At 27.2% G+C, this 22,160-nt stretch overlaps 5 protein-coding genes across 5 annotated transcripts in view; 3 read left to right on the top strand and 2 right to left on the bottom strand.

The window, feature by feature from the left end:
- Positions 1-245: 245 nt before the first annotated feature.
- Positions 246-3,515, bottom strand: ZC3H3 (zinc finger CCCH domain-containing protein 3). Its single transcript, XM_011498331.1, has 7 exons — positions 3,410-3,515; positions 2,218-3,196; positions 2,022-2,119; positions 1,792-1,954; positions 1,568-1,726; positions 1,066-1,261; positions 246-742 (listed from the first exon to the last, which is right to left on the bottom strand). Exons 1-7 carry the CDS (start codon positions 3,447-3,449, stop codon positions 296-298), a joined length of 2,082 nt encoding a protein of 693 aa, XP_011496633.1. The 5' UTR covers positions 3,450-3,515; the 3' UTR covers positions 246-295.
- A 255-nt stretch (positions 3,516-3,770) lies between these two features.
- On the top strand, positions 3,771-5,223 carry RpL14 (ribosomal protein L14). Its single transcript, XM_011498330.1, has 4 exons — positions 3,771-3,910; positions 4,384-4,485; positions 4,738-4,932; positions 5,002-5,223. Exons 1-4 carry the CDS (start codon positions 3,908-3,910, stop codon positions 5,221-5,223), a joined length of 522 nt encoding a protein of 173 aa, XP_011496632.1. The 5' UTR covers positions 3,771-3,907.
- A 5,202-nt stretch (positions 5,224-10,425) lies between these two features.
- On the top strand, positions 10,426-12,441 carry LOC105361093 (uncharacterized; the record flags this gene model as incomplete). The annotated part of the gene is made up of 4 exons (XM_011498196.1): positions 10,426-10,864; positions 10,939-11,141; positions 11,214-11,353; positions 11,578-12,441. Coding segments are annotated over exons 1-4 (1,572 nt in total), but the record flags the coding sequence as incomplete, so codon positions are not given.
- A 745-nt stretch (positions 12,442-13,186) lies between these two features.
- LOC105361092 (uncharacterized) lies at positions 13,187-14,763 on the bottom strand. The gene is made up of 4 exons (XM_011498195.1): positions 14,729-14,763; positions 14,000-14,477; positions 13,798-13,938; positions 13,187-13,505 (listed from the first exon to the last, which is right to left on the bottom strand). Exons 2-4 carry the CDS (start codon positions 14,396-14,398, stop codon positions 13,215-13,217), a joined length of 831 nt encoding a protein of 276 aa, XP_011496497.1. The 5' UTR covers positions 14,399-14,477; positions 14,729-14,763; the 3' UTR covers positions 13,187-13,214.
- A 5,012-nt stretch (positions 14,764-19,775) lies between these two features.
- Rnmt (RNA guanine-7 methyltransferase) overlaps positions 19,776-22,160 on the top strand; it is a 2,424-nt gene continuing 39 nt past the window's right edge. The window contains exons 1-7 of the mRNA XM_011498329.1: positions 19,776-19,942; positions 20,096-20,253; positions 20,373-20,614; positions 20,716-20,897; positions 20,965-21,174; positions 21,798-22,003; positions 22,114-22,160. The exon at positions 22,114-22,160 is cut by the window's right edge and continues 39 nt beyond it. Of these exons, the coding sequence (XP_011496631.1) occupies positions 19,776-19,942; positions 20,096-20,253; positions 20,373-20,614; positions 20,716-20,897; positions 20,965-21,174; positions 21,798-22,003; positions 22,114-22,160 (1,212 nt within the window). The remainder of the gene's footprint in view (positions 19,943-20,095; positions 20,254-20,372; positions 20,615-20,715; positions 20,898-20,964; positions 21,175-21,797; positions 22,004-22,113) is intronic.

Genomic DNA, 22,160 nt, shown 5'->3' with positions numbered 1-22,160 from the left:
GTATCACTTTGTATTAATCATGATATGAGATTTCAATTTCGAGCGAAGAATTGATTCATAAATTTATAATTCATGCTTTCCCAAATATAACAAATCACTAAATACTTTATTAAAATTATACGCAAGTAATATTATTAGATCGTTCGGTACAAAATATGATTTTAATTTAATTCTATAATATAATTATCGTATATCACAGTTCATAAATAAACTATAACACGTTAAAATTTTTAAAATTTATCTTAATAAATTGTCATTGTGTATTTATGTATAAAAGATATAAATCTAAAATAATTTAGTCTATTGGAATATACGACGGAAGAGGACCAATAGGTGGTCTTGTTCTATTAGGCACCACTTCCGAAATTTGTTCACAATTTGTATAACCTTCATCGATTTCAACTGTACTTTGTTCCGTAGAAATATCCTTTTCAATAGAATTTACGGGTACTGTGTACAAATCTTTAATTATTTTTACACGTTTTAATAATTTTTCCCGTTTCAGCTTCAATTCTTCGCTCGTATCGTCATAGTAACGCTTTCTACATTCTGTAGTTTCAGGTTCTGATGATGTTCTTTCCAACTGTTTGGCGCTGGTCTCATTATTTTTGCGTCGCGTAGTTATCTTAAATCTTTTTGTCTCTGTCAAGTGTGATTTGTGAGGATATTGACAAAACTTACCTTTGCTGCATTTGCCGCTTTTATCGAATTCTGGGCACGCGTGTATATGGCGTTTTTGACACTGAAAAAAGATATTCTTTTTTTACTGTTTCATTACACTAACTGAAATGTGGTTTGGTAAAAATTTTCCATATTTAATAATAAGTGTTTTTCATTTACAGCATTTCCACTGTAATCGAATAAACCACTTCTCAAAACATTTGTTTCCCTCAAATATTATAATATCAAAATTTAAAACAATCTTATTAGAAATTTTTTAATTTATAATTGAAATACAAAGTGTAATTTAAATTAGTAAAATTTAACTTCGATTTTATATAAATTACATTTCAAATACATTACGAAACATTGGAAAAATAAAATTAATAACGATAATTCTCTCACCTCGTTACCCTGTGGACAATAGCCTCTTAAAAATTCAACACAAATTGGATTCTTTGATGAAACCTTTACATGCAAGTATGGGCATCCATCACGAGTACAGCAACCATCAAGGAAGTATTTGCAAGTTGGCATCTTTTCTGGACCAACGTTATGTGACAATTGGCAATTATCCAATAAGCACTTGCCTTGAAGAAAACTAAATCACACAATCAACTCATAGTTGCAAGAAGATTGCATTTTTTTAATTATAAACGAAACATAAAATTTACATACTAATTACTTTATAATATTTATATAAAATATAAAATATTTTGAAAATTACACACTGTTATAAAATAATAAATAATTAAATGTGTTAAAAGGCAGGCATTATGATTCAGTACTGAAAGAATACATATATTTCTTTTAATTAACTTATTCTGTAATATAAAAATAGTTAATTAAAGAATTTAAGAGAAATCAAATTATTTAAGGATTTATAAAGAATAATGTAATCATTTACTTTTTACAAAGTGCAACTTGTTTCTTATCGTGTACTTTAGGACAAGTTCCTGCCAATTGATTAGCGCAATAGCCAAACCTTTGATACAATAAACATGGTTGATTATTTTTACGCATTTTATTACGTAATATTTGTAAACTTCTCTGCTTAACTTTATTGCTGTAACAAAAATTTTATTTTATTTTATATGTCCAAAATTTGACATAAAAACATAATTATTTTACCTAGCGTTAGTCTTATAATTTTTTATGACAGATGAAGTAGACGTATTCAATTTAATTGAAGAATTATTAATCTTCTTTCTAGGTAAATCTATTTTTAAAAGCTGTTTGCCATTTTTGGTAACGTAATATTGACTATGTTTATTTGACAATAAATTACGTCTTCCTATAAATAATGTATTTTAATTTAATTATATTACTTGTATTAAACATAAATTATAGTCAAATTTTACTTTTTAGTGATGAAACACTGGAATTGCTGCGAACTAACTGATTTCTACTTGTTTTGTACATAATACCTCCAATAGAAACCAAGCCAAGAAAATTATTTCTGAAAAAACAATTTTGTAATTTTACAATTATATTTTAGTAATCTTGATAGAGCATACCAAATAATTAAGTTTAAGCCACGAATACTTTGATACATACGTATTTTTTTTTGTCGCACTTATTTTTCTTCGACATGATTTTGATACATTTTTATCAATCTTATTATACCAATTTGCTTTATACCTATCAAAATTCTTAAGAAGTTTTGTATTATTTATTTTTGACAATTGGCTTATAGAATTAACAAAATTCCTTTGATTAGTTTTGAGCTTTTTAAATCCAGAGCAAGGCTGTTTACTTCTTGAATGAATCGATGATTTTGATGTACTCGCGGGTGATGAAATTAATTTTGGATTTTTTTTTATTCTTACAAGTTTTCTTTGCGACAATGCTACTAAATTAGAAGTCGAGCTTCTTCTAGAATTGTAACAATTATTCACAAGTTTGGTTTTCGATTGAATCGTATAATTTGTAGATAACTTTACATTGGAAACAGAATTACTACACGTCGAACTATCATTTCTAATATTAGAAAGAATACAAGATTTTTCATTTAAGCCAGAAGTTGAATTTGCTTTAATTTGGGTTATTGGCACAATTGAAGTATTGGACAAATTTTGATTATTTAGAATATTATCGTCACATCGAACTGCATGGTTTTTTTCCGATACTTTAGAAATAAATCTATTCATTAATTTTGGATTAATATGAACGGAGCATTTGTTATGGATATTTGTACTTATTAAATATTGATCATTCTGTGCAATAATTCCCGAAGATTGTTCTTGATTTTGATTACTTGTAATATTTTGTATTAATTTTGGATTGATATAAATTGAAGGTTTTACTTGAACACGAGGATTTATATGAATGACGTTCTTTTTACTCATATAATTTGGGTTAACAAAGACTTTACTCATTGTGCAAGCATTCATATTTTCTTGATGATTGTAAGCTTTTGCATCATTATAACTGCTTATATTTCCGATAATGTTTAATTTATCATCTATTTCTTCAGACTCATAAAACGATTTAAATGCTGATCTCTCTTGTAACTGCTTGTGTTTCTCTATTAAACCTATTATAACATATTCTATAAATATAAGTTGAATTTAATAAAAATTAATTTACACGCAAATTTAATATCGATATCGATAATTTTTGTCAAAAATTAATGTATAAATTAAGTATTAATATTAAAAAATGTTGAACGAAATGATAAACTTGTTTCATGATTTAGTGTGTAAGTAAGGCTAATGGCATCGAAATTCAGAGGTGAAATCCAACTTACAATTTAATTGTGACATTTCATTTGGTAGATTATCTTCCATTCTTTTAATCAAAATTCAAATTTCATATAGGACATCAAAAATATCTAAAAGCTAATGTAACGCTTGTAAAATATATATTCCCACTACTTCTTAAATAAATTTTACAAAATTACTGCGCACAAGGCAAAATATTAAGACTGAAAATGACGTGGAACGAGGTACAATGACAAAAGAATGGTAACTGACGACGAATTACCGGTTCACTAAACAGGAAAATGAACGCTTAGTATATGGAACTCTTAATAATTGATTATTGCAATTAAAAAATCGATTATCAATCATTGAAAAATTATATTACACAATTAAAATTTTACTTCTCACGAACATCGATGAAATATTGAAGTCAATTTATTGTTAATAGAAAGAGTAGTCTCACATCTTAGGTGTATTTTTTTAATTCCATAGGGAACAACGTCACAGCAACTCCAGTCTGGTTGGTTCTTTCATTTCCGGTAATCATGGTAAGCGAGCCGTTCCTCCAAGACTTCGGTCATTTCTTTCATTTTCGATTGTTAATGTATATATTTATTTCATCTGCAAATTCACATACTAATAATTAATGAAAAATCTTATATTGCTATGTAATTATTCGTGGTCATATTTTTATTTTTATTATTTTTGAGATTCGATTTTTCATAACTTAACCTCTTTGTCGAAACCATACAGCACATGGTGTTGTTAAATTAAAATTTGGATATTGTGAAATTATTAAATTGAATATTATGTTATTGCGTTATTATATTGCGGCGTGTCAATAGTTATTAGTAATTTAAATCTGAGCCTAGTAACTAGTAATTTGTTTTTGTAACGATGAAATTATTGATTCGGCAATTTAGTCGATGTTAATCCTAAATTTTCCAAAAGTTTATGAAACGATTGCTTTCAAATTTCAGTTTATGTGCATATTAGATACAAATGATAATTTTTATTTCAGCCTTTTAAAAGGTTTGTGGAGACAGGACGTGTTGCCTATGTTAGCAATGGACCTTACCAGGGCAAATTGGTCAGCATTGTTGATATCATCGATCAAAATCGAGTAAGTTTAAAGAAAAAAATTTATTATCTTAACAGTTAATTCTAATAAACTGACATACATTACGTTTATTAAGAGTATAGTTATTGGAAATTGATACTTAATTATATTCAATGTGATGAATCATTATTCTTGATAGGAATTGCCGTCTGATACATAAATGAAGCTAAATATTTTTCTGAAATTCTTAAATAATTTAAATCAAAATTGATGCAAGGATAGACTGTTCTTTATAAAAGTTTTATCGAATTGTAGGTTCTGGTCGATGGACCAGTTTCCAAAATTCCACGAGGCCAAATGAGATTAAGCGATCTTCATCTTACAAAATTTCGTCTCAAGTTCCCATTTACTGGCTCGACTCGAGTTGTACGTAAGGCATGGGTCGATAGTAAAATTGACAAGCAGTGGAAAGAGACGATGTGGGCAAGGAAAGTCGAAGCAAAGAAAAAGGTACTTTATTTAACATATGTGTTATTATATTTATTTAAATCATTCTCATATGTGTAATCTTCATTTTAGAGATTGGAACTGAGCGATTTTGATCGATTTAAACTTCGCAGAGCAAAACGTATCCGCAATAATTTAAGAAGTACGGCGTTCTTCAAATTGAAGAAGGCAGTAAAGAAAACTGCACAGGCAGCGGTAAAGCCTGCAAAGACTGCAAAGACAGCAAAACCAACAAAACCAGAAAAACCAACAAAACCAGAAAAACCAACAAAAAAAGCAGTTACGAAAAAATAATTGATTATAATATTAACAAATAAAATATATTATATAAAATATATTTTCTTTTGATTCATTTTCATATTGAATATTTTTTTTTTTAAATCGCGTTTTGTGCATAAGCATCTGATTGCTTATTTAAATATTTGGTATAATATTTTTTACAAATTTAATTTTTCATTCGATATGATTTTCTTTCTTATATTAAAATAAGATGAATATAAGTAATTTCCCAGGTTAAAATGTGAAAAACCTTCAACTATAATTTGTCAGAATGATAATTTCTCATGAAATCAAAATAATTGATCAATTTTACATAATTCTATTTAATTTATGGTGTAATATTAATTTCCATATATAATTATTTATACAGTATTTTTTAAATATCTGAAAAAGATAAGATTCCACAGACTCATACTAATACTGGATATATATATATATATATATATATATATATGCATATATATATATAGACACATAAGAACAAATCCAGTAGTTGGATTTATAAGGTTGATAAATTCTTATCAAATCATTCCTTACTCTTACAATATCAAACAATTATTAAAATATAAATATGCATATTAGAAAAAGTAATTTTATTCTACTAGCAAGATACTATTGCGTTATCGAAGTAAATAAAACGGACATTGGTGGCTTATTGTATTTACACATGACTTGATGTATGAAAAGATTATAGAAAGTTTCTAAAAAGGAACAGAGTATTAAGAACGACCGGATGTAAATAAGATAAATAGCATTAATCGATTATCTGTAAAATAAATGTATAAAAGTTTTCCAAGAGTGTCATGCGACATATAAATATATTTGTATTTACAACAGGTCGCGATATGTAAATGCATTGTCTACTCTTGTTCAGTTCTAGTGCTTTCATCAAATTGCTTTTATAATTACACAGTAAAACATTACAGTTTAGGAATTAAAGAACAAGTGAATTACATTCAAGTATTTTCCAATTTTCATGTTATAACTGCTCCGTTTTTTGCCTACCAATAATAACACATGTAGCATCAGTATTTCCAAGCCTACGCGTACACACCTAAGAATTAATTAAGATACCCGATTCATTGTGTATATCCAATCAATCAGTTTGCCCTCACCTATGTTAGTAGATATAAACATTATTCATTAAAATGTGTCGACAAGATATAAAATGGATTGTGCAAACACTGAATTGTGCTATTCTTGTGTATACGCGTAACATTTAAATCGAGTAACACCATAATTTACAAATACATTCTCGATAGCATACAAAACATCAAGAAATTTCAAATTATTCGAGCAATATTAACTGTCACTGTCATTGATTATCTTAGTTTTAAATCTTTTGAAAAGTTCTCGTGGCCTCTTTTGTTCAATGATATATCTTGCTCTGCAAGGAAAGTATTTTACAATCTGTTGAAATCTAATTTTAATTTTGCTTGGCTGTAAGATACGTGGCTGAAATAAAAACAACTTCAAAATAAGTGATTTCAATTTTTTTCTGCGAGAGTCTGCAATTATCATAAATGATAAACAACCTTTAAAATATAGTCCACTCGGATTCTGTTTAATAGTAGAAATTATTTCCAAAAGAATTACAAGTACTAAAACGAAAATAATCAAATTAAACAAATTTAAATAAAAAGGTAACGATGTATTAAATTTTTTAAATTATTGTAATTATATTATTTGATATTAATGCCTTGAAAAAGTACTTTTTAAAATTGATTTTGTTTATATTGTGCAATGTTTTATTTCTATGAGCTTTATTTTATTTAGAAATTGGTTTTTTTTTTTTTTTTTCAATTACCAACTTTTAGTATGTTTGTCGATGCTTCGTGTAACTAACGCTCATATGATATACTTACAAGAAATTTTTACTAATATCAAAAATAATTTTTGTTTTAATTTATTTATCAATAAAATTAATTTTCTAAATTTATATTCTTTTGATTTTATTTCATTTATTATACGTTGGAATATTTAATGCTATATATATATATATATATATATATATATATATATATATATATATGCATACATGGAATTACCTTCAATTTCATGTTCATAAATTATTAATTTGTTTATTTAATAAAATTAATAATTATTTTCATCTTATAATTATTTTATAACCAAATTAATTAAATTTTCAATTGATTAATTCGCAGACATGTAAATAAATTACAAAAACTATAACTTAAAATACGTTTAAAATGATTAGAAATCGTTAAATTAGACGAATTTAAATCAGAGACTAGTTATACTCCATCCTTTAAAAATACAAATTAGTAAATGAAATAATCTGATGCCAATGATAAATTAAATATTTTTAAAAAATTTCAAAACTAATTTGATTGTACTTTTAAAAATTGACAACGGAAAAACATTCGTGAATGTAAAACTGAATAATAGAAGCGATAGGCCCTATATGTATAAAATACAAATAGATACAAACAAAATAAGCTTGAATGTTAATTAGTCACCACTATATATATATATATATATATATATATATATATATATATATATATATATTAATTAGTATATTTTAAATAGTAAACATCATAATAAATATATGTCGCTTTCATGCCCTATTGTTCAAGATTATTTATGGAAATTTTCAATACATAAAACAAACATAAATAATAAATATTATTGTTTCTGAAAATTACCTATTCTAAGAATTTAATTAACAGTCTTACAATACAATACAATAATGTAAAAGTTCGATAATGAGCAGACATACAAACAGTACATATTGGATTATAGTAATAGAACGATTTCAGATTAAATCGATCGGAATGAAGTCGATGCAAAATCAACAAATAATCAATTGAAATTTTAATGCTGAATTAGGTAACGCATTATCAGTTTTAATATTCAAATTTTTATTCTCACGTAACTAACTATTAATAATGCGTCAGCCAAATAGTAAATTACAGATTTATATTATTTTAAAAACAATATTATTAAAATTTACGCCTATCGAAAATTCGGGGGCCCTAATTGTCGAGATGGCACATTCATTTTCGTATGATATCCATCATTTAGTTGGTCAAAAATTAAAATCTATGTAGCTTATGCAAATTGTCAATTTTTTTTTTTTTATAGAAACACAAAGCATCACACGTAATTTTACATGTACGCGTATACAGGTTTTATTTTTCCAATTATAAATTTGTAATGAAAATTAATTATAAATTTGCTTGAAAAGTACATTTTAAATGCTCGAAGAATTTTAAGAAGAATAGTTTGCAAAAAAAATACCTCATTCGAGATTCAGATGGACCTGTCTCGGTCCCCCCGATACTTTTCTACTTTTCTAGAAAATCAACTGTGTTAGTACAAGTGTGCGCGTATATATTTATTTATTTTTTTTTTTTTTTTTTTTTTTTTTTTTTTTTTTAAATCTAATTTTAAATCAATGTATACAAGGGAATTTTCTTCTTTTTTTCTTTTAATCGTTAGTTTTATCACGTATGCCATAATTTTCCTTAACGGTTCGCTTATTTTCAAAGTTAATAACTTTAAGAAATTTCAATGCACGTGTAACAAACTACTTGACTAATCCCATATGTAATGTATATAATATATGTAATAATTTTTTCCCTTGAATATCGATATATTTTCATAATATATAACAAATCGTCGTTGTTCATAATTTGGTCGAGAAATAGTTAAAGATAAATTTCAAACAAATAAACACTATTTATGAAGCATTTATGCAAACATTGGTAAGTACGGGGCATTGATAAATGGTTGTCGTTAAGAGGATTGTAAAAACAATATTCTATATAATTGATTAATGTTATATAAAATATTACTGCCAAGTTATTTGAACGTTAATGTAAATCAGATATTCATAAGGTATTAGAAGATTAGTAAATATTTATCATAGCACTGTATATTATAATATTAATATATTACATCTCGTGATTAATTAATTTATTACAACTTATTATTAAAAGTGTATGATTTGATATTCATTTAATTTTCCAATATAATCATTCATTGGGATAATTAATACACATTTATGAATGAATGTATGTTGAGCGTTCAATCAAATTTTCATTACAGATTAAACCTACTTACTTTTTGTCTCTCGCCGCTAAACGTTTTGTAATGAGCGCGAATACATTAATTATTACATACTTGATATGATAATTGTATAGCGTAACTGCATAACGATTGTACACAGTCGGAGATGAAAATTCAATGTCAGTACAGTAGTATACCTAACATAACTTCCCTCTGCTTTTCCCCCCCCTCTACTTCCAACACTTCCCCACCTCTGCTGAATCTCCGCAAATCGGTTCGTATAAACATTGGCTAAATTCATTCGCGAACGCACTTTTTAACATTGAATCAGCGATTATAAATTTTTATTCAATGTATCTTCGAGTCAATCGAGTGTTAGCACACAGCTGATTGACACAGCATTATTGGTTATAGCTATTGTCAATTTTATTTTTTCATCTAATGTCATCTTAAATCGTCGATGCTCCTCGACTATTTTCAATCGAACATTACATTCCAAGTGCCTCCTTATTAAATTCGAAGAATCCATCGGGCCAAGTGTGTGGTAATTGCAAACATTATGATCGATACCTAATTTTATTAAATATGAATATTCTTAATACAGTGCTGGTGTTTGTTATTGTGGCTATTTACTCGATATCTAATAGTTTTCGTTGGTTTCATGTTGTTAATACGAATGAACGGCATCTGTAATTTAATTAAGCACGCCATGTTAATTAAACAAATTACATTTATTTTGTGTATTATACTTTTTTTTATTAGTATATCAAGATAATATTATTTGGTGCTGCAGAATATGAACATCATTGTCGCACAATAAAGCATGAACAAGAATACTTTTAGTTTATAAAATTGTGTGCATAGATCGTTGCTTTGTTAACGTTTTAAATTTGTGATACAAATTAAAATTCAAATTTATATTAAAAATATGCGAGTACTGCAGTAAAAGTATGCAATCTACGGATACAAATGTATAGAAAATTAATCAATCGATAAATATGACAATTAAAGAGTACAACTAAACACTTGCCAAAGTCTAATGTAAGCGCATGAAATATGATAAGACTGAACTATAAAAGCAATTATAAACATTTAGATGGTTAGTTTGAATTATAAGCGTTCAAATCCCGTTTCTTCAACCACTTACTCAAGTATTACAATAATATTATCATAATCAATGATTTAATCGATTATGATATAAACAATTGTAATTGACAATATATTCTTATGAAAAAAGTGTATATAAAAGAAGGACAATGGCTCAAGTAGCGGAAGAAACATATCAGAAGAAATCAGCCAAATGCTTAAGAGTTCCATTAAAGTCAAAGGAACAAATATACATAATATTTTTAATACCAGCCATAGTTAATTGCTTTATATACGTAATACACTTTTCTGTTGATTTAGTAGTCGCAATACAACATTTTAGAGAAAATAACCCAGTATGGGCTTGTATTACAATATGCTTTATGTATGCCCCTGCTCTTGCCTACTTTATTTTGACAATTTCAAGACCAGACTGGTGGATGACAGACGACGATAAAATGTATAAAGGGACCTTCCTATGGTTGCTGCTACAAGTGGGTAAATTGATAGCATTTCCATTATTTGCTATGTACAGGTGATTATATATATATTTTAAAGTATGCTTAACTTCCAATTGCGTCTATTAGTAGAGACAAAATTTATTTTTAGATATGCCGGTCTCATAGTATTATCGATAGATGCAATAATTTTATCGGGTAATTATAGAATACAAACGTTAAATGTTGCTGCCGCACCAGCAGCGATCGAACTGTATTTTTTCCTCCAAGCTTGGTTTCAAGCTACTCCACAGGCAGTATTTCAAACACATTTATTATTTAAAGAAAAATTTGCTTCTCGCACACATCAATCAGGTTCATACAAATTTTGTATTAATAATTTATATAATAAATAAATAAAATACTTGAAAATTAATTTTTCAACAGAAGCCGTGCATATTTTATGTATCTTAATGTCAGTATGCATAATGGCCATTAGAACGACACAATTTCAAAGATACGAAAGTCAAAGAACAAATGGAAGGAAGGTACCTTGGGCGATGTGGTTGAAAAAATTTAAAATTGAGGTAAATCGATAAAAGCTTAAAATCACTATAAATCAATATAGATTATAAATTCAATTTTTTCATTTAAATAACCTAATCGTTACAATAAAATACTTTAATAATTCTAATATAAATTATCAGCAATTTTGTATTCTAATATTTTTTATTTTATTTATTTTTCCTTGGAAATAATTTGTAGTATTCCGTATAAAATACAATCCAAATAATAGATAATCTAATTGTAGGAATTAGAAAATTTGGAAGAAAAGCAGCTTCTGCAATCGTCAATTTCACATTTTCAGTCAGGAATTGGAACCGATCAAGAGCAAAATAGCAATGAAAATTGTGAACATAAACAAGATTTAAGCATTAACTTGGAGAAACAAAATTGCTTAACACCACCATTGCCACCAAAAAATATGAAAGTTATTCCACCTCCGACTCCGCTTCGGGGTATTACATCAATCACACGATTACCCGTACCGGAGATGCCAGCACCACCAAGACCAGATTCCATCGTTGGTGATTCTGAGGATGTTCAAATTGATGAAATAGCAAAGTCGTTCGTAGATGATATAAAGGCCGATAGCGATAGAGCCTTCGAAAGAAATAATAGCTCAATATTATCAAAGCGCAAACATTTTGCAAAAGATTTAGAAAATAACAATCCCGTTAGGTCATTTTCATTTTTTCTGTGGTGGTTTTTGTTTATATTACCACGAGTTTTATCATTAGCAATTTTTCTCGAATTCTATCCAATGTATTTATTAGGCGTGCTCGGTACACACTATACTCTTATGATTGCTTATTTATTTTATTATGCAAAATATTACGACGTAATGAGTTTTTTTATAAACTTGTGGCTTGGTTTAGTATACATATTCAGTATCATTGAATATAGAGTTAAATTCAAATATGCCGACAAATGGCTTATTTTTTACTATATATTTGTATTTATACAAAATATTTTCATGACATTGGCTTGGTATTTTTATGGTGATTGGGCAGGATTTTGGTATTCTTATTCATTTTACACAATTTTTATGTGTATGAGTCTTTGTTTTTTATCAACAATTTTTTATTACTTATTAAAACCAAAAAAACGTAAAATATATGTAACTTAAATATTATGACAATTAGTAATTAATATTTAATTTCATATTGCAAATTTATTTATAAACACAATTTTTCAAAAGGAATGTCGATCATAATTCTTATGCTTTAACTAATTATTATAAATAATCAGTATGCAAATTAGGCCTTTGGCATACTCTACTTAATTATAATACGACTTTAGATAAGAAACTTAAAGACACAAATAGTATTTATAATAAGTAAACATTTTTTACAAAAAATACAATTTATTATTCATTATTTCATCTAGTTACTAAATCCTGTATGTATTTGATAATTATTAGTATTAGCAATAGTTATAAAATGCTGATACTTTAATAAAAAGACTGAACATACCATTTGTTATAGATGATGACTTATAAAGTACTATAACTTCATGCGTACTTTGTCTCAAAAAATCAAATTTGTATCACTAATCAATCTATTTATATAAAATATATTATATGAACGATGCCTAGCTGCAGACTGTTAGATATCAGTCCAATTTTTCAAACCAAAAAACATACTTATTTACATTAGATCATTGTATACTGTGTGCAATAAAAATATTTGTACAATTATTTTTGTTTCTTATTCATAAACAATTTTTTTATCTTATGAAAGTCTGTACAGATAAAATTAAACACGAATTTTAAATGTCGTCTAAATCATAAAATATTAAAAATAGAACATTGATTAAAAATTGATTTACTATATAATTACTTATATACTTAAAAATTATCTTGTACACTTAAAGTATTATACATTTTCAAACATGTATACTGGAATCTCTATGAAGATTACCTAACTGTGCCTCAAATAAAATATCGTTCAGTAATTTCTCGGCAATTATTCGTTGTTCTAATCTCATATGCCGAAGTTTGGCAGCGACATTTCTTCCAATTGCATCAAACTCATCTTCTACAATAATAGAATTATTATGGGATACTCTTAACATTTCGCTAGCATCGAGCTCCTCCGATCTTCTTTTCCTGTAACTTGCAGGTTCCGTCCATTCTGTTTGTTCAAAAGATTCTTCATTGGCAGATTGACACTCTTCCTATAGATGAGAAAATTTTTTTTTTTTTTTTTTTTTTTTTTTTTTTTTATCAAATTAAATGTAAGAAATATTTTGTAAACAATTGTTATTTAAAATGTTTAATTTGAAGCATCGCTCGGTGTAAAATAGTCATTAATAATTATATATATTTTTAATTGTACGAAAAACGATAGTAAAAATGAAAATTGACAATGAAAAATATTTTCATTGATAATATTAATGATAAGCAATATTAATGATAAAAAATATCGTTTGTGCAAAATTAGGATTATGTTTAAAAAAGTTTGGTTACTGTTTTGGGAAATTTTTTCAGTCGATTCTTTGTTCTTATAAGTTCTGGACATTTGTCTTGCGATAGGTCAATATATATTGCTGCTGGCCTCCTCTGATTTGATTTACATTTAATTTTCTCTATTAAAAATGGATGAACCCTCTAATAAAAATATAATAAATTAATTATAAATCTTAGTTTCTTTTAAATTTGCAAAATATACCTTTATGTGACTAAGAAAGTTTCCAGTTGACTTGAGATTTCCATTAAGAAGCTTATGACATTGTAAACAGCGCGCTGTAACATTTGTATCCTCTAATCTCATAACGCTAAAGAATTCACCATCTAAAATAGCTGGCAACCGAACAGGAGTTAAAGTTACATTATTTTGAATATTTGGTTGCATTATCTGAGACATCTGATTATTTTGCTGGGGTAGCGTTGGAGTCTGCATAGATGAGACTTCGTGATTTTCTTCATTTTCAATTGCATTAACGTCTTGAGCATTCGCTTCACTATTGACATTTTGTGTAATGTCTTGTTGTTGACCCGCTCCATCGATCATACAAGAATCAAATCCTTCGATCTTACCATCGAATCTCTGAGTAGTAAAGTTTTCCATGATTTTAACTAGCGTTCGAAGAAAGCTGTTATTTAAATTAGCAAAATCACATTGAGACACACCATTAGTTCTAAAATCCCTAAAAAAACAAATTATTTAAATTTATTGAAAAAGAATAATACATGTATGTCTTTTAAGTGTATTGTTTATCTTTCTTTGTAAGAGAATTTAAGATAAGACAATAGATAAGAATAAGCAGTAATTGCCCGCATATTAGATGATAGATGAAATTTAACTTACAAAAAATATAAACATCAATTAAGAAAGGCAAATCAATCAAAAATTCATTGAAAAAGTATTTGTAATCTACAAACACCTTGATTAACTCACTTCCATAATAATCAAAATACTTTCATCACTTTCCAATAAACTGTCAATACGTATCAAATCTCCAGTTAAACATAAATTATGTTATTAAATGAAGGAAGAAAAGTTTTTTAAATAAAAAATAATGAGCGGTATTTGTTCTTGGTTACGTTTTTCGCCTTTGCGGTTACATTTAGATTAGATATTGTGTAAAATGTAAATCTAAAACAGATTAAGGCTACTTCTACATTAACTTGATTGACGCGACTGTAAAAGCCAAAACTTACCAGCGTAGGATATTTACTAGAACGTTTATCAGGCTTACCACAAAAATTTATTTATCTATAATCCCAACGATGCGCACACAAAATGTGTGTACACAATCATATAACGTAGCGTTCCAAAAAAAACTAGCGTAACTAACACAGTGAAAGACAAAATGGTAGGAACAAAGTGATAACGAGACAGACACCAGTTCTTAAAATAAAAAAGCAATGTTGGTAGCAAAATGGAGATCAAAAAAACAAAAACAAAAAAAAACAAAAAAAAAAAAACATACACACAATCGAATGTGCGGAATCTGTTTGGGCCGGTAATTTGAAACACCAAAGTATCGATTTGTTACAATAACAAAAAGCATCGATTTGTACAAGTTGCTCCCACAAGGAAGCGAGTAGTACCGTTACTTTGCATACTCATTAGTTTTATAACTATACGGAAGCTTTGCGCGTCCTGCGCTACGACAGTCCTTGTTTATTAGATAAGCGAGTGGTAGCGTTGGTAGCGTGAAGGGAAGAGAGGCATTTAACCAGATATTTGTTTATCAGGTAAAAACGGTGGGATGGTCGGAACCGAAATCATTAATAATTGACCCGATACTCCAAGGATTTCTTTCGATCTTATCGATTTTACGTTACAATAATGCCCTTGCGCGCATTATTCGAGGGGCTAAAGCTCAAATCATCAAAGTCAATCACTATGTACATTGTAATAATAACCGGATAGAAAGATATTTAATAGCTTTACCATACTAATTCATAAATTTTTTTTTTTTGTTTTTTTTTTGTTTTTTGTTTTGTTTTTTTGTTTTTTTGTTTTTTGTTTTGTTTTTTGTTTTGTTTCTGTTTTTGCACACCTTTGACGCCAAAACTGTACGTATAGATTTCTTCTGTCCCGATTCATCTCTGTCTTTTTAAAAATATTTTAAAGACCAAATGCCGCTCTCGCACAGCACACGTAAACCAATGGTTATTCAGCTTTATTTATAATACGTCGGATCGTATACAATAATTATAACATTAGAGCTTGAAAAAATTTATGATTTTCAAAAATGAAAGCCACCGGTTTCGGTGTCTATGCCACTTTAACAATTCCTTAACGCTTATTACCTCCTACACTGCGCGTTGAAGCTTAAATTACTACTTTTAATATAAGTTGCTAATTACTAATTAAAGGCATTTATAATAATTTGATGAGAAGTACTATTATAGAAATAACTTTTAAAATTATTCGTAACTTATTTAGGCGTCTTTATGCCCTTAGTAAGCTTGCGCCAATAAATTATTACATTGTAGCTTATATAATTATTCATTATATGTACAAATAATTTAGAAAAATGTAAGAATCTTGGAGTTGGGCATTAAAGAATGGACGCGCAATAATAACTATGCAATAGCTGCTGGTGAAGTATCATTTTTTTTTTTTTTTTTTTAAAGATCCGCTTCCTTCGAACCGTATGTGATATGTCGTTGGGATGTTTCCCATGCCCATTTTGCCTAAAAAATAATAATGAAATCCTTCATTTTTTTTTCAGTTTTTGCCTGTTCTCATGAGAATCCTTTGTAATAAATACAATACACATTCGGTCGTAGCACGTACAAATATTTAAAAAATCGAGTTTGGAGAATCAAGATTGGACGCTAATGGTGCTTATAAGAAACGTCGATATATTATTTTATATTACATTTTATATGTTATTTCGAACTTTCGAATATCCATTGTGTAAAGGCGTATGTTTGTGTAAAATAGATTTAACGACTCAATGCAATAACGTACGGTATAAGCCTTTAATTTAACATTTTATGCTATGAAATCAATAGGGAATTATATTTAAATCTCACGAAATTGTATTTAAAAGAAAAAAAATCTGAAATTAATAATTTAATTTTAAAAAAAAAAAAAAGGATATCACGCACCTGCCCGCGTAATAAGTCAAGTTCTAATTTTAATTAAAATTTCATATTTGTTATTGACTAATATCATTTAATACACATATAATAATATATAATCGATCGAAAGATATTTTAATAAACTTTAAGAAATACGCGACTAATTATATCTACTAACATAAAGGTTTGAAATAAAATTTCTTAATAATCACTTAATTAAATGCACGTGCAATAGTTTTGCAATTAAGAATATTAAGAATAGAGAATTCTAAATGAATTTATGTCGAAATTTCTCTGTTATTTAATGATATTATGTTTGAAATGCCATATAGATGCAATATTTTAACAGCCTCGGCAATTCTATCGAAAGAGTTACGATGAATACGAGATATTTTGAATTTTGGGCTTTCGTTTAAATTCTTTTCGAAAACAATTTGACACTGTGAAGTATTATCGAGCGTACATTTACGACATCTCATCTAATGTAGATATTACGATTAAATTAAAATTAATTATCCAACTGGGAGTATGTATTCATTCATATTTAAGAAACAATCGAAATTAATTGAGGAATAGAGAATCGAAATATAGAGCGAAAGTTGTTTTTAATAAGTAAATTTATATTAATGCTTTACTACAATTCAATGATAATAATATTTATTATACAAAACAATATGATAATTAATATTTGTCCTATACAGTAGATATGAATGGAAAATCTGAAATTTAGTATGTTGAAAATTTCTTTTAAGTCAAAATATTAATAGAAACAATTATTCTGTATTGTAAAGAATAACGGCAATAAATTTTTATACGAAGAATTATTATTTGTATAATTTGTTTCTTACTCACAAAACATTAAGTATGAATGAAACTTTTTTTTCTTTCTTTAATTTTTTTTTCCTTTTTTTTTTTTTTTTTTTTTTTTTTTTTTTTTTTACGCATATTCTCTCGTGATATAATATTTTATTTACTATGATGAATAGCTATGAAAACTTTTTCACGTTTTCTTAAACATGAAAAAATTTTAATCATTTTCTGTACGACATCATCGCTTTTATACTAGAGTAATTGCTTCTTTATAATTTGCTTCCCTACATATTAATGATCGATTTAACCAACGAAATGCTTATTTATAATATCTTTTCATCTTTGATACGTATGAACATAATGGAAAAATTAAAAACTTTAAAATTTATTAGCTCAATTTTGTATAGGAGACGATATTTGAAAGCTAACACGGCAATTGAAGAAACTGAAGAATAAATTATCTATGCAAGCGATTATGTGCCATTAACAATGTTTTGGTTACAACATTTCAATACTAATAAATATAGAAAAGTTAAAATATTAAGATTCTTGCAAAAAAGATATTTTTTTATTTGAAATAAGTTTTGTAAATTGTTAATGTTCTAAAGATGCAGCATGATGTAAAATAAAAATTTTAAGGAAGAGTATGATCGATTTTTCAATTCAATATATGAATGCAAAACAGGATAAAAACGGATAGAAGATTATGATAATAATAAAAAAATATATCCAAAGTCACAATGCAACACATCTCGTCTCGTCTCGTTTCAAATGTATCGCTTTAAATTAGGAATAAGTGAGCCTTAAAGAATAATTTATGATACGTCATCGCTTGGATCGTAAAGTAATTTTTGACTTTCATTAGGTCTGCTTCTGGCCACTCGTCTGTTGTTGATTTCTTTGTTTTTGTTTTTGTTTTTTTTTTTTTTTTGTTTTTTTTTTTGTTTTCCATTTACAATGTGGTCACTTTTATGAGCCATTCAAGCGGTCATAAGTAAAATAGGAATTGTTTGAATGGCAAGAAGTGAAACGAGGGTGCAGTAATCGTGAAGCGAACCTCAGGTATGTTCTTCGTTAATATGCTCTCCTATAAAATCTGGGCTTGAGTCGTCGTCGTACATTCGTAAGCAAACGATAAAAATTCAAAACAATCAATCTATTATATTAATAATTTATTTAACATCTTTGTACTTGATTTGTTTAACACGTTACACATTTTCATGTATAATGCCGCTTAAAGTATACAACAATGATACAACAAATTCACAAATAGAACATTTGTTGAAGAACCAATGTTCTTTATAAACGTTATGAAAAAGATTAATAAATACATTTTAAAGCGCATTGTGAAATAATAAATTATTTCTCCGTGAATAATTATATAAGCTCGCACACACCCCAATAGCGAGAGTCATTTCTTACGTGCATATATGTATTTACATATCTTTTTGAAATTATCCGGTATTTCATAGGCTCAAAAATTGTTAAAAAAAAATGTAAATACCTTGTAAAAACAATTTTATTTTCTTGATTTGTTTATACTTGTTGTTGTTGTTGTTGTTTTTTTTTGTTTTTTTTTTTTTTTTTTTTTTTTTTTTTTTTCAGCTGTATTATAACCAACAGCCTATCCAATACTCTCATATTAATGGCTTATTTTACAAAATATTTGATTAAAAACTTTTTATAAAAATGCTCTTATCGTTAGCTTTACAACAATGTAACAACAATAAAAATTAAATGCAATTAATAAATTCAGTGCTTAAACGAGCTCAATTATATACAATGGCCATGCGAACGATGTTATTAATTGTTACACAAAGCCAACTGTAATATAGAAAAATTAATTATTCTCACCGTCGATTATTAAGTATACATTATTATGTAAGATTTTTTTAAATATTTTAAAAACTTTTATAACTCGTTCCATTGACAATTAGCAGACTGCGCGATTGCAGCGCCATCATTGGGCAACTACGATAATACTTTATTTCGGTAAGTCGCTGCAGTTTGTTATCGTCAAGATCTTATGATTAATAGAATTACGGTACGCGGTCAGGTATATTGCAGTAAAGAGGAGTAATTGGAGTATCACGATGTCCAGCGAATCTGTTGACGAACCTTCTATTAACATAAAATCTCATTCACCCATAAGTAATAATGAAAATGTGGAGGAAAATATAAAAAAAAGTATCCATAAAAGAAAGCTTAAGAATGAAAATGAATCCTCAATTTCTATAGTAGATAAAAAGCCACGAATTTCTCAAGTAAAAATGTTTATTATTATTTTTTTTTTTTTTTTTTGTACACAATTGTTTATATAAATTGTTCTATTAAATCAATTATACTATTAATTACATGAATTTGATTTTTTCTAGATTTCAAATACTGATTCTGATATTTCAATATCAAATTCCAAAAATGTCGATAACAAGTGTAGCAATAGCAGTGATACTACAAATTTGGTTGCAAATTATTATAATACGTTAGAAGAAAAGGGATTATTAAAAAGGAGAGAAAGTCGCATAGTGTATATGAGAAATTTTAATAATTGGATTAAAAGCATGTTCATAGGTAAATATGATTTAATGAATTTTTGTCTTTATCTATAACTAATAATGTATATATATATATATATATATATATATATATATATATTATTCTATATTTTATATACATTCATTTATTATTAGATCAATATTTACGAAAAATTAGAGAAGGAAAAAGCCATGGTGATCCAGTAAGGGTATTGGATATGTGTTGTGGAAAGGGTGGAGATTTGTATAAATGGAGAAAAGGTCATATTTCGCATTTGATATGCGCTGATATTGCAGAAGTATCAGTGGAACAGTGTCAACATCGTTATAACGAGATGAAGAAAAAGCTCTACAATCGACTATTTACTGCAGAATTTTTACCATACGACTGCACAAGGGTATCTTAAAGTCTCATAATAATTATTAGAATCGGACACTTATATGATAATCCCTTGCTTAAGTCTATTCTGTAATGAATTATGTAATAATTCATTTTTAGATACGCCTGCGAGAGAAATATGAAGATGCCAGTATGCAACTTGATCTCGTTAGTTGTCAGTTCGCATTTCATTATTGTTTTGAGTCTTTAAGTCAAGCCGAATGTATGCTCAAAAATGCGAGTGAAAGCTTGAAGTCTGGTGGTTATTTTATTGGATCGATACCTAATGCAAATGAATTAGTGTACAGATTTCATTAATGTTTTACATGTACAAAGAAACAAATCTAATAAGTAATTTTTTATTTGCAGTGCTAGGTGGCAAAAGGTCGAAGGAAATAAATTTGGCAATAATATTTATAATATTGATTTTGATTGTGATAAAAATAATGTGCCAATATTTGGTGCAAAGTATAATTTCCTTTTAGAGGGTGTTGTTAATTGTCCTGAATTTCTTGTTTACATACCAGCGTTCTGTAAACTCGCTTCTAAATATGGTTTAGAATTAGTAATGTTGGAACGGTAAAAATTTTATAAGCTTCCATACTTTATATTAATTCAAATAATTTAACTTTTGTCAGTTGTGACAGTTTTTTTTTAAAGAAATTATTATCCATTAAGAAATATACTTTTGTATATTTATGCAATTTATATTAAGTAATTAGAGTAATATTTATTATCAGTTTTAATTTATATAATACAAAGGACATTTTATCAATATTTTTGTATAGGCTTACACATGCATTTTATATTATGATAATTAATATTATCGAAACCATTTATAAAAAATAAATTTAACGAGCTACATAAATAAAAGCGTGTATACTTTTACTTTAACTAAGGACTGATAAATTATTACTTTGAAACATAATAATTTTGTTCTATATTAATTCAGCAAATATTTTCAATTCTATTAATTTGTTTGAGGATCTTTGCAAATGATTTGTCCTACGAGTTCAAACTTTTATTTGCTATTCATTTAAATTTTCAATCTGCAATTTTATCAATTTGCTTAAATCAATTTCAAAACTGCTTTTAAGTTTTTAATTATTAAAATTAATAAAAACAAGAGAAAGTAAATCGATTATTAAGCGAATTCACCTTATAATTCGCAAAAACCCTAATCACATGTATTATTAATTTAGCTTTGAGGATTATTATGAAAAAATGAAGAAAGATGGTAAATTTCTTCTTACCAAAATGCAAGCGTTAGAGGCATATCCGTCTACCAAAGAAACTCCACTTCTAGGACTGGATTCTAATGAATATCAACATGCCGTAGAATACATGAAAAATTCCAGAGATCATGATGTAATAGGAACTCTTTCCCAATCGGAATGGGAAGCTATATGTAAGAGCAATTTTATAATTATTTTATTTATTAATAAAAATGTAAGATATAAACAAAAAATGAAAGAAAATGAAAGCTTTACAAGCGTATCTAAAATTGTTTGTTTGCAGCACTTTATTTACTTTTTGCATTTCGAAAGTTAAAAGTTACTTGGAAT

The sequence above is a fragment of the Ceratosolen solmsi genome, unplaced genomic scaffold (genome assembly GCF_000503995.2).
Source record: "Ceratosolen solmsi marchali unplaced genomic scaffold, CerSol_1.0 scaffold14, whole genome shotgun sequence".
Taxonomy (NCBI): domain Eukaryota; kingdom Metazoa; phylum Arthropoda; class Insecta; order Hymenoptera; family Agaonidae; genus Ceratosolen; species Ceratosolen solmsi.
The sequence above is the reverse complement of the archived record's forward strand: the minus strand, read 5'-3'. Positions and strand labels throughout refer to the sequence as shown.

What these genes read in the sequence shown, in the direction of transcription:
- ZC3H3 (XM_011498331.1), bottom strand. Translation starts at nt 3,449, where the DNA reads ATGGAAGATAATCTACCAAATGAAATGTCACAATTAAATT. An exon ending in CAGTGTTTCATCACTAAAAA is followed by an intron (nt 1,955 to 2,021) that starts GTAAAATTTGAC and finishes CATTATTTATAG; the next exon opens with GAAGACGTAATTTATTGTCA. An exon ending in AATTATAAGACTAACGCTAG is followed by an intron (nt 1,727 to 1,791) that starts GTAAAATAATTA and finishes TTTTTGTTACAG; the next exon opens with CAATAAAGTTAAGCAGAGAA.
- RpL14 (XM_011498330.1), top strand. An exon ending in ATATCATCGATCAAAATCGA is followed by an intron (nt 4,486 to 4,737) that starts GTAAGTTTAAAG and finishes ATCGAATTGTAG; the next exon opens with GTTCTGGTCGATGGACCAGT. An exon ending in AAGTCGAAGCAAAGAAAAAG is followed by an intron (nt 4,933 to 5,001) that starts GTACTTTATTTA and finishes TCTTCATTTTAG; the next exon opens with AGATTGGAACTGAGCGATTT.
- LOC105361092 (XM_011498195.1), bottom strand. Translation starts at nt 14,398, where the DNA reads ATGGAAAACTTTACTACTCAGAGATTCGATGGTAAGATCGAAGGATTT. An exon ending in ACTTTCTTAGTCACATAAAG is followed by an intron (nt 13,939 to 13,999) that starts GTATATTTTGCA and finishes TATTTTTATTAG; the next exon opens with AGGGTTCATCCATTTTTAAT. An exon ending in TGAAAAAATTTCCCAAAACA is followed by an intron (nt 13,506 to 13,797) that starts GTAACCAAACTT and finishes TCTCATCTATAG; the next exon opens with GAAGAGTGTCAATCTGCCAA.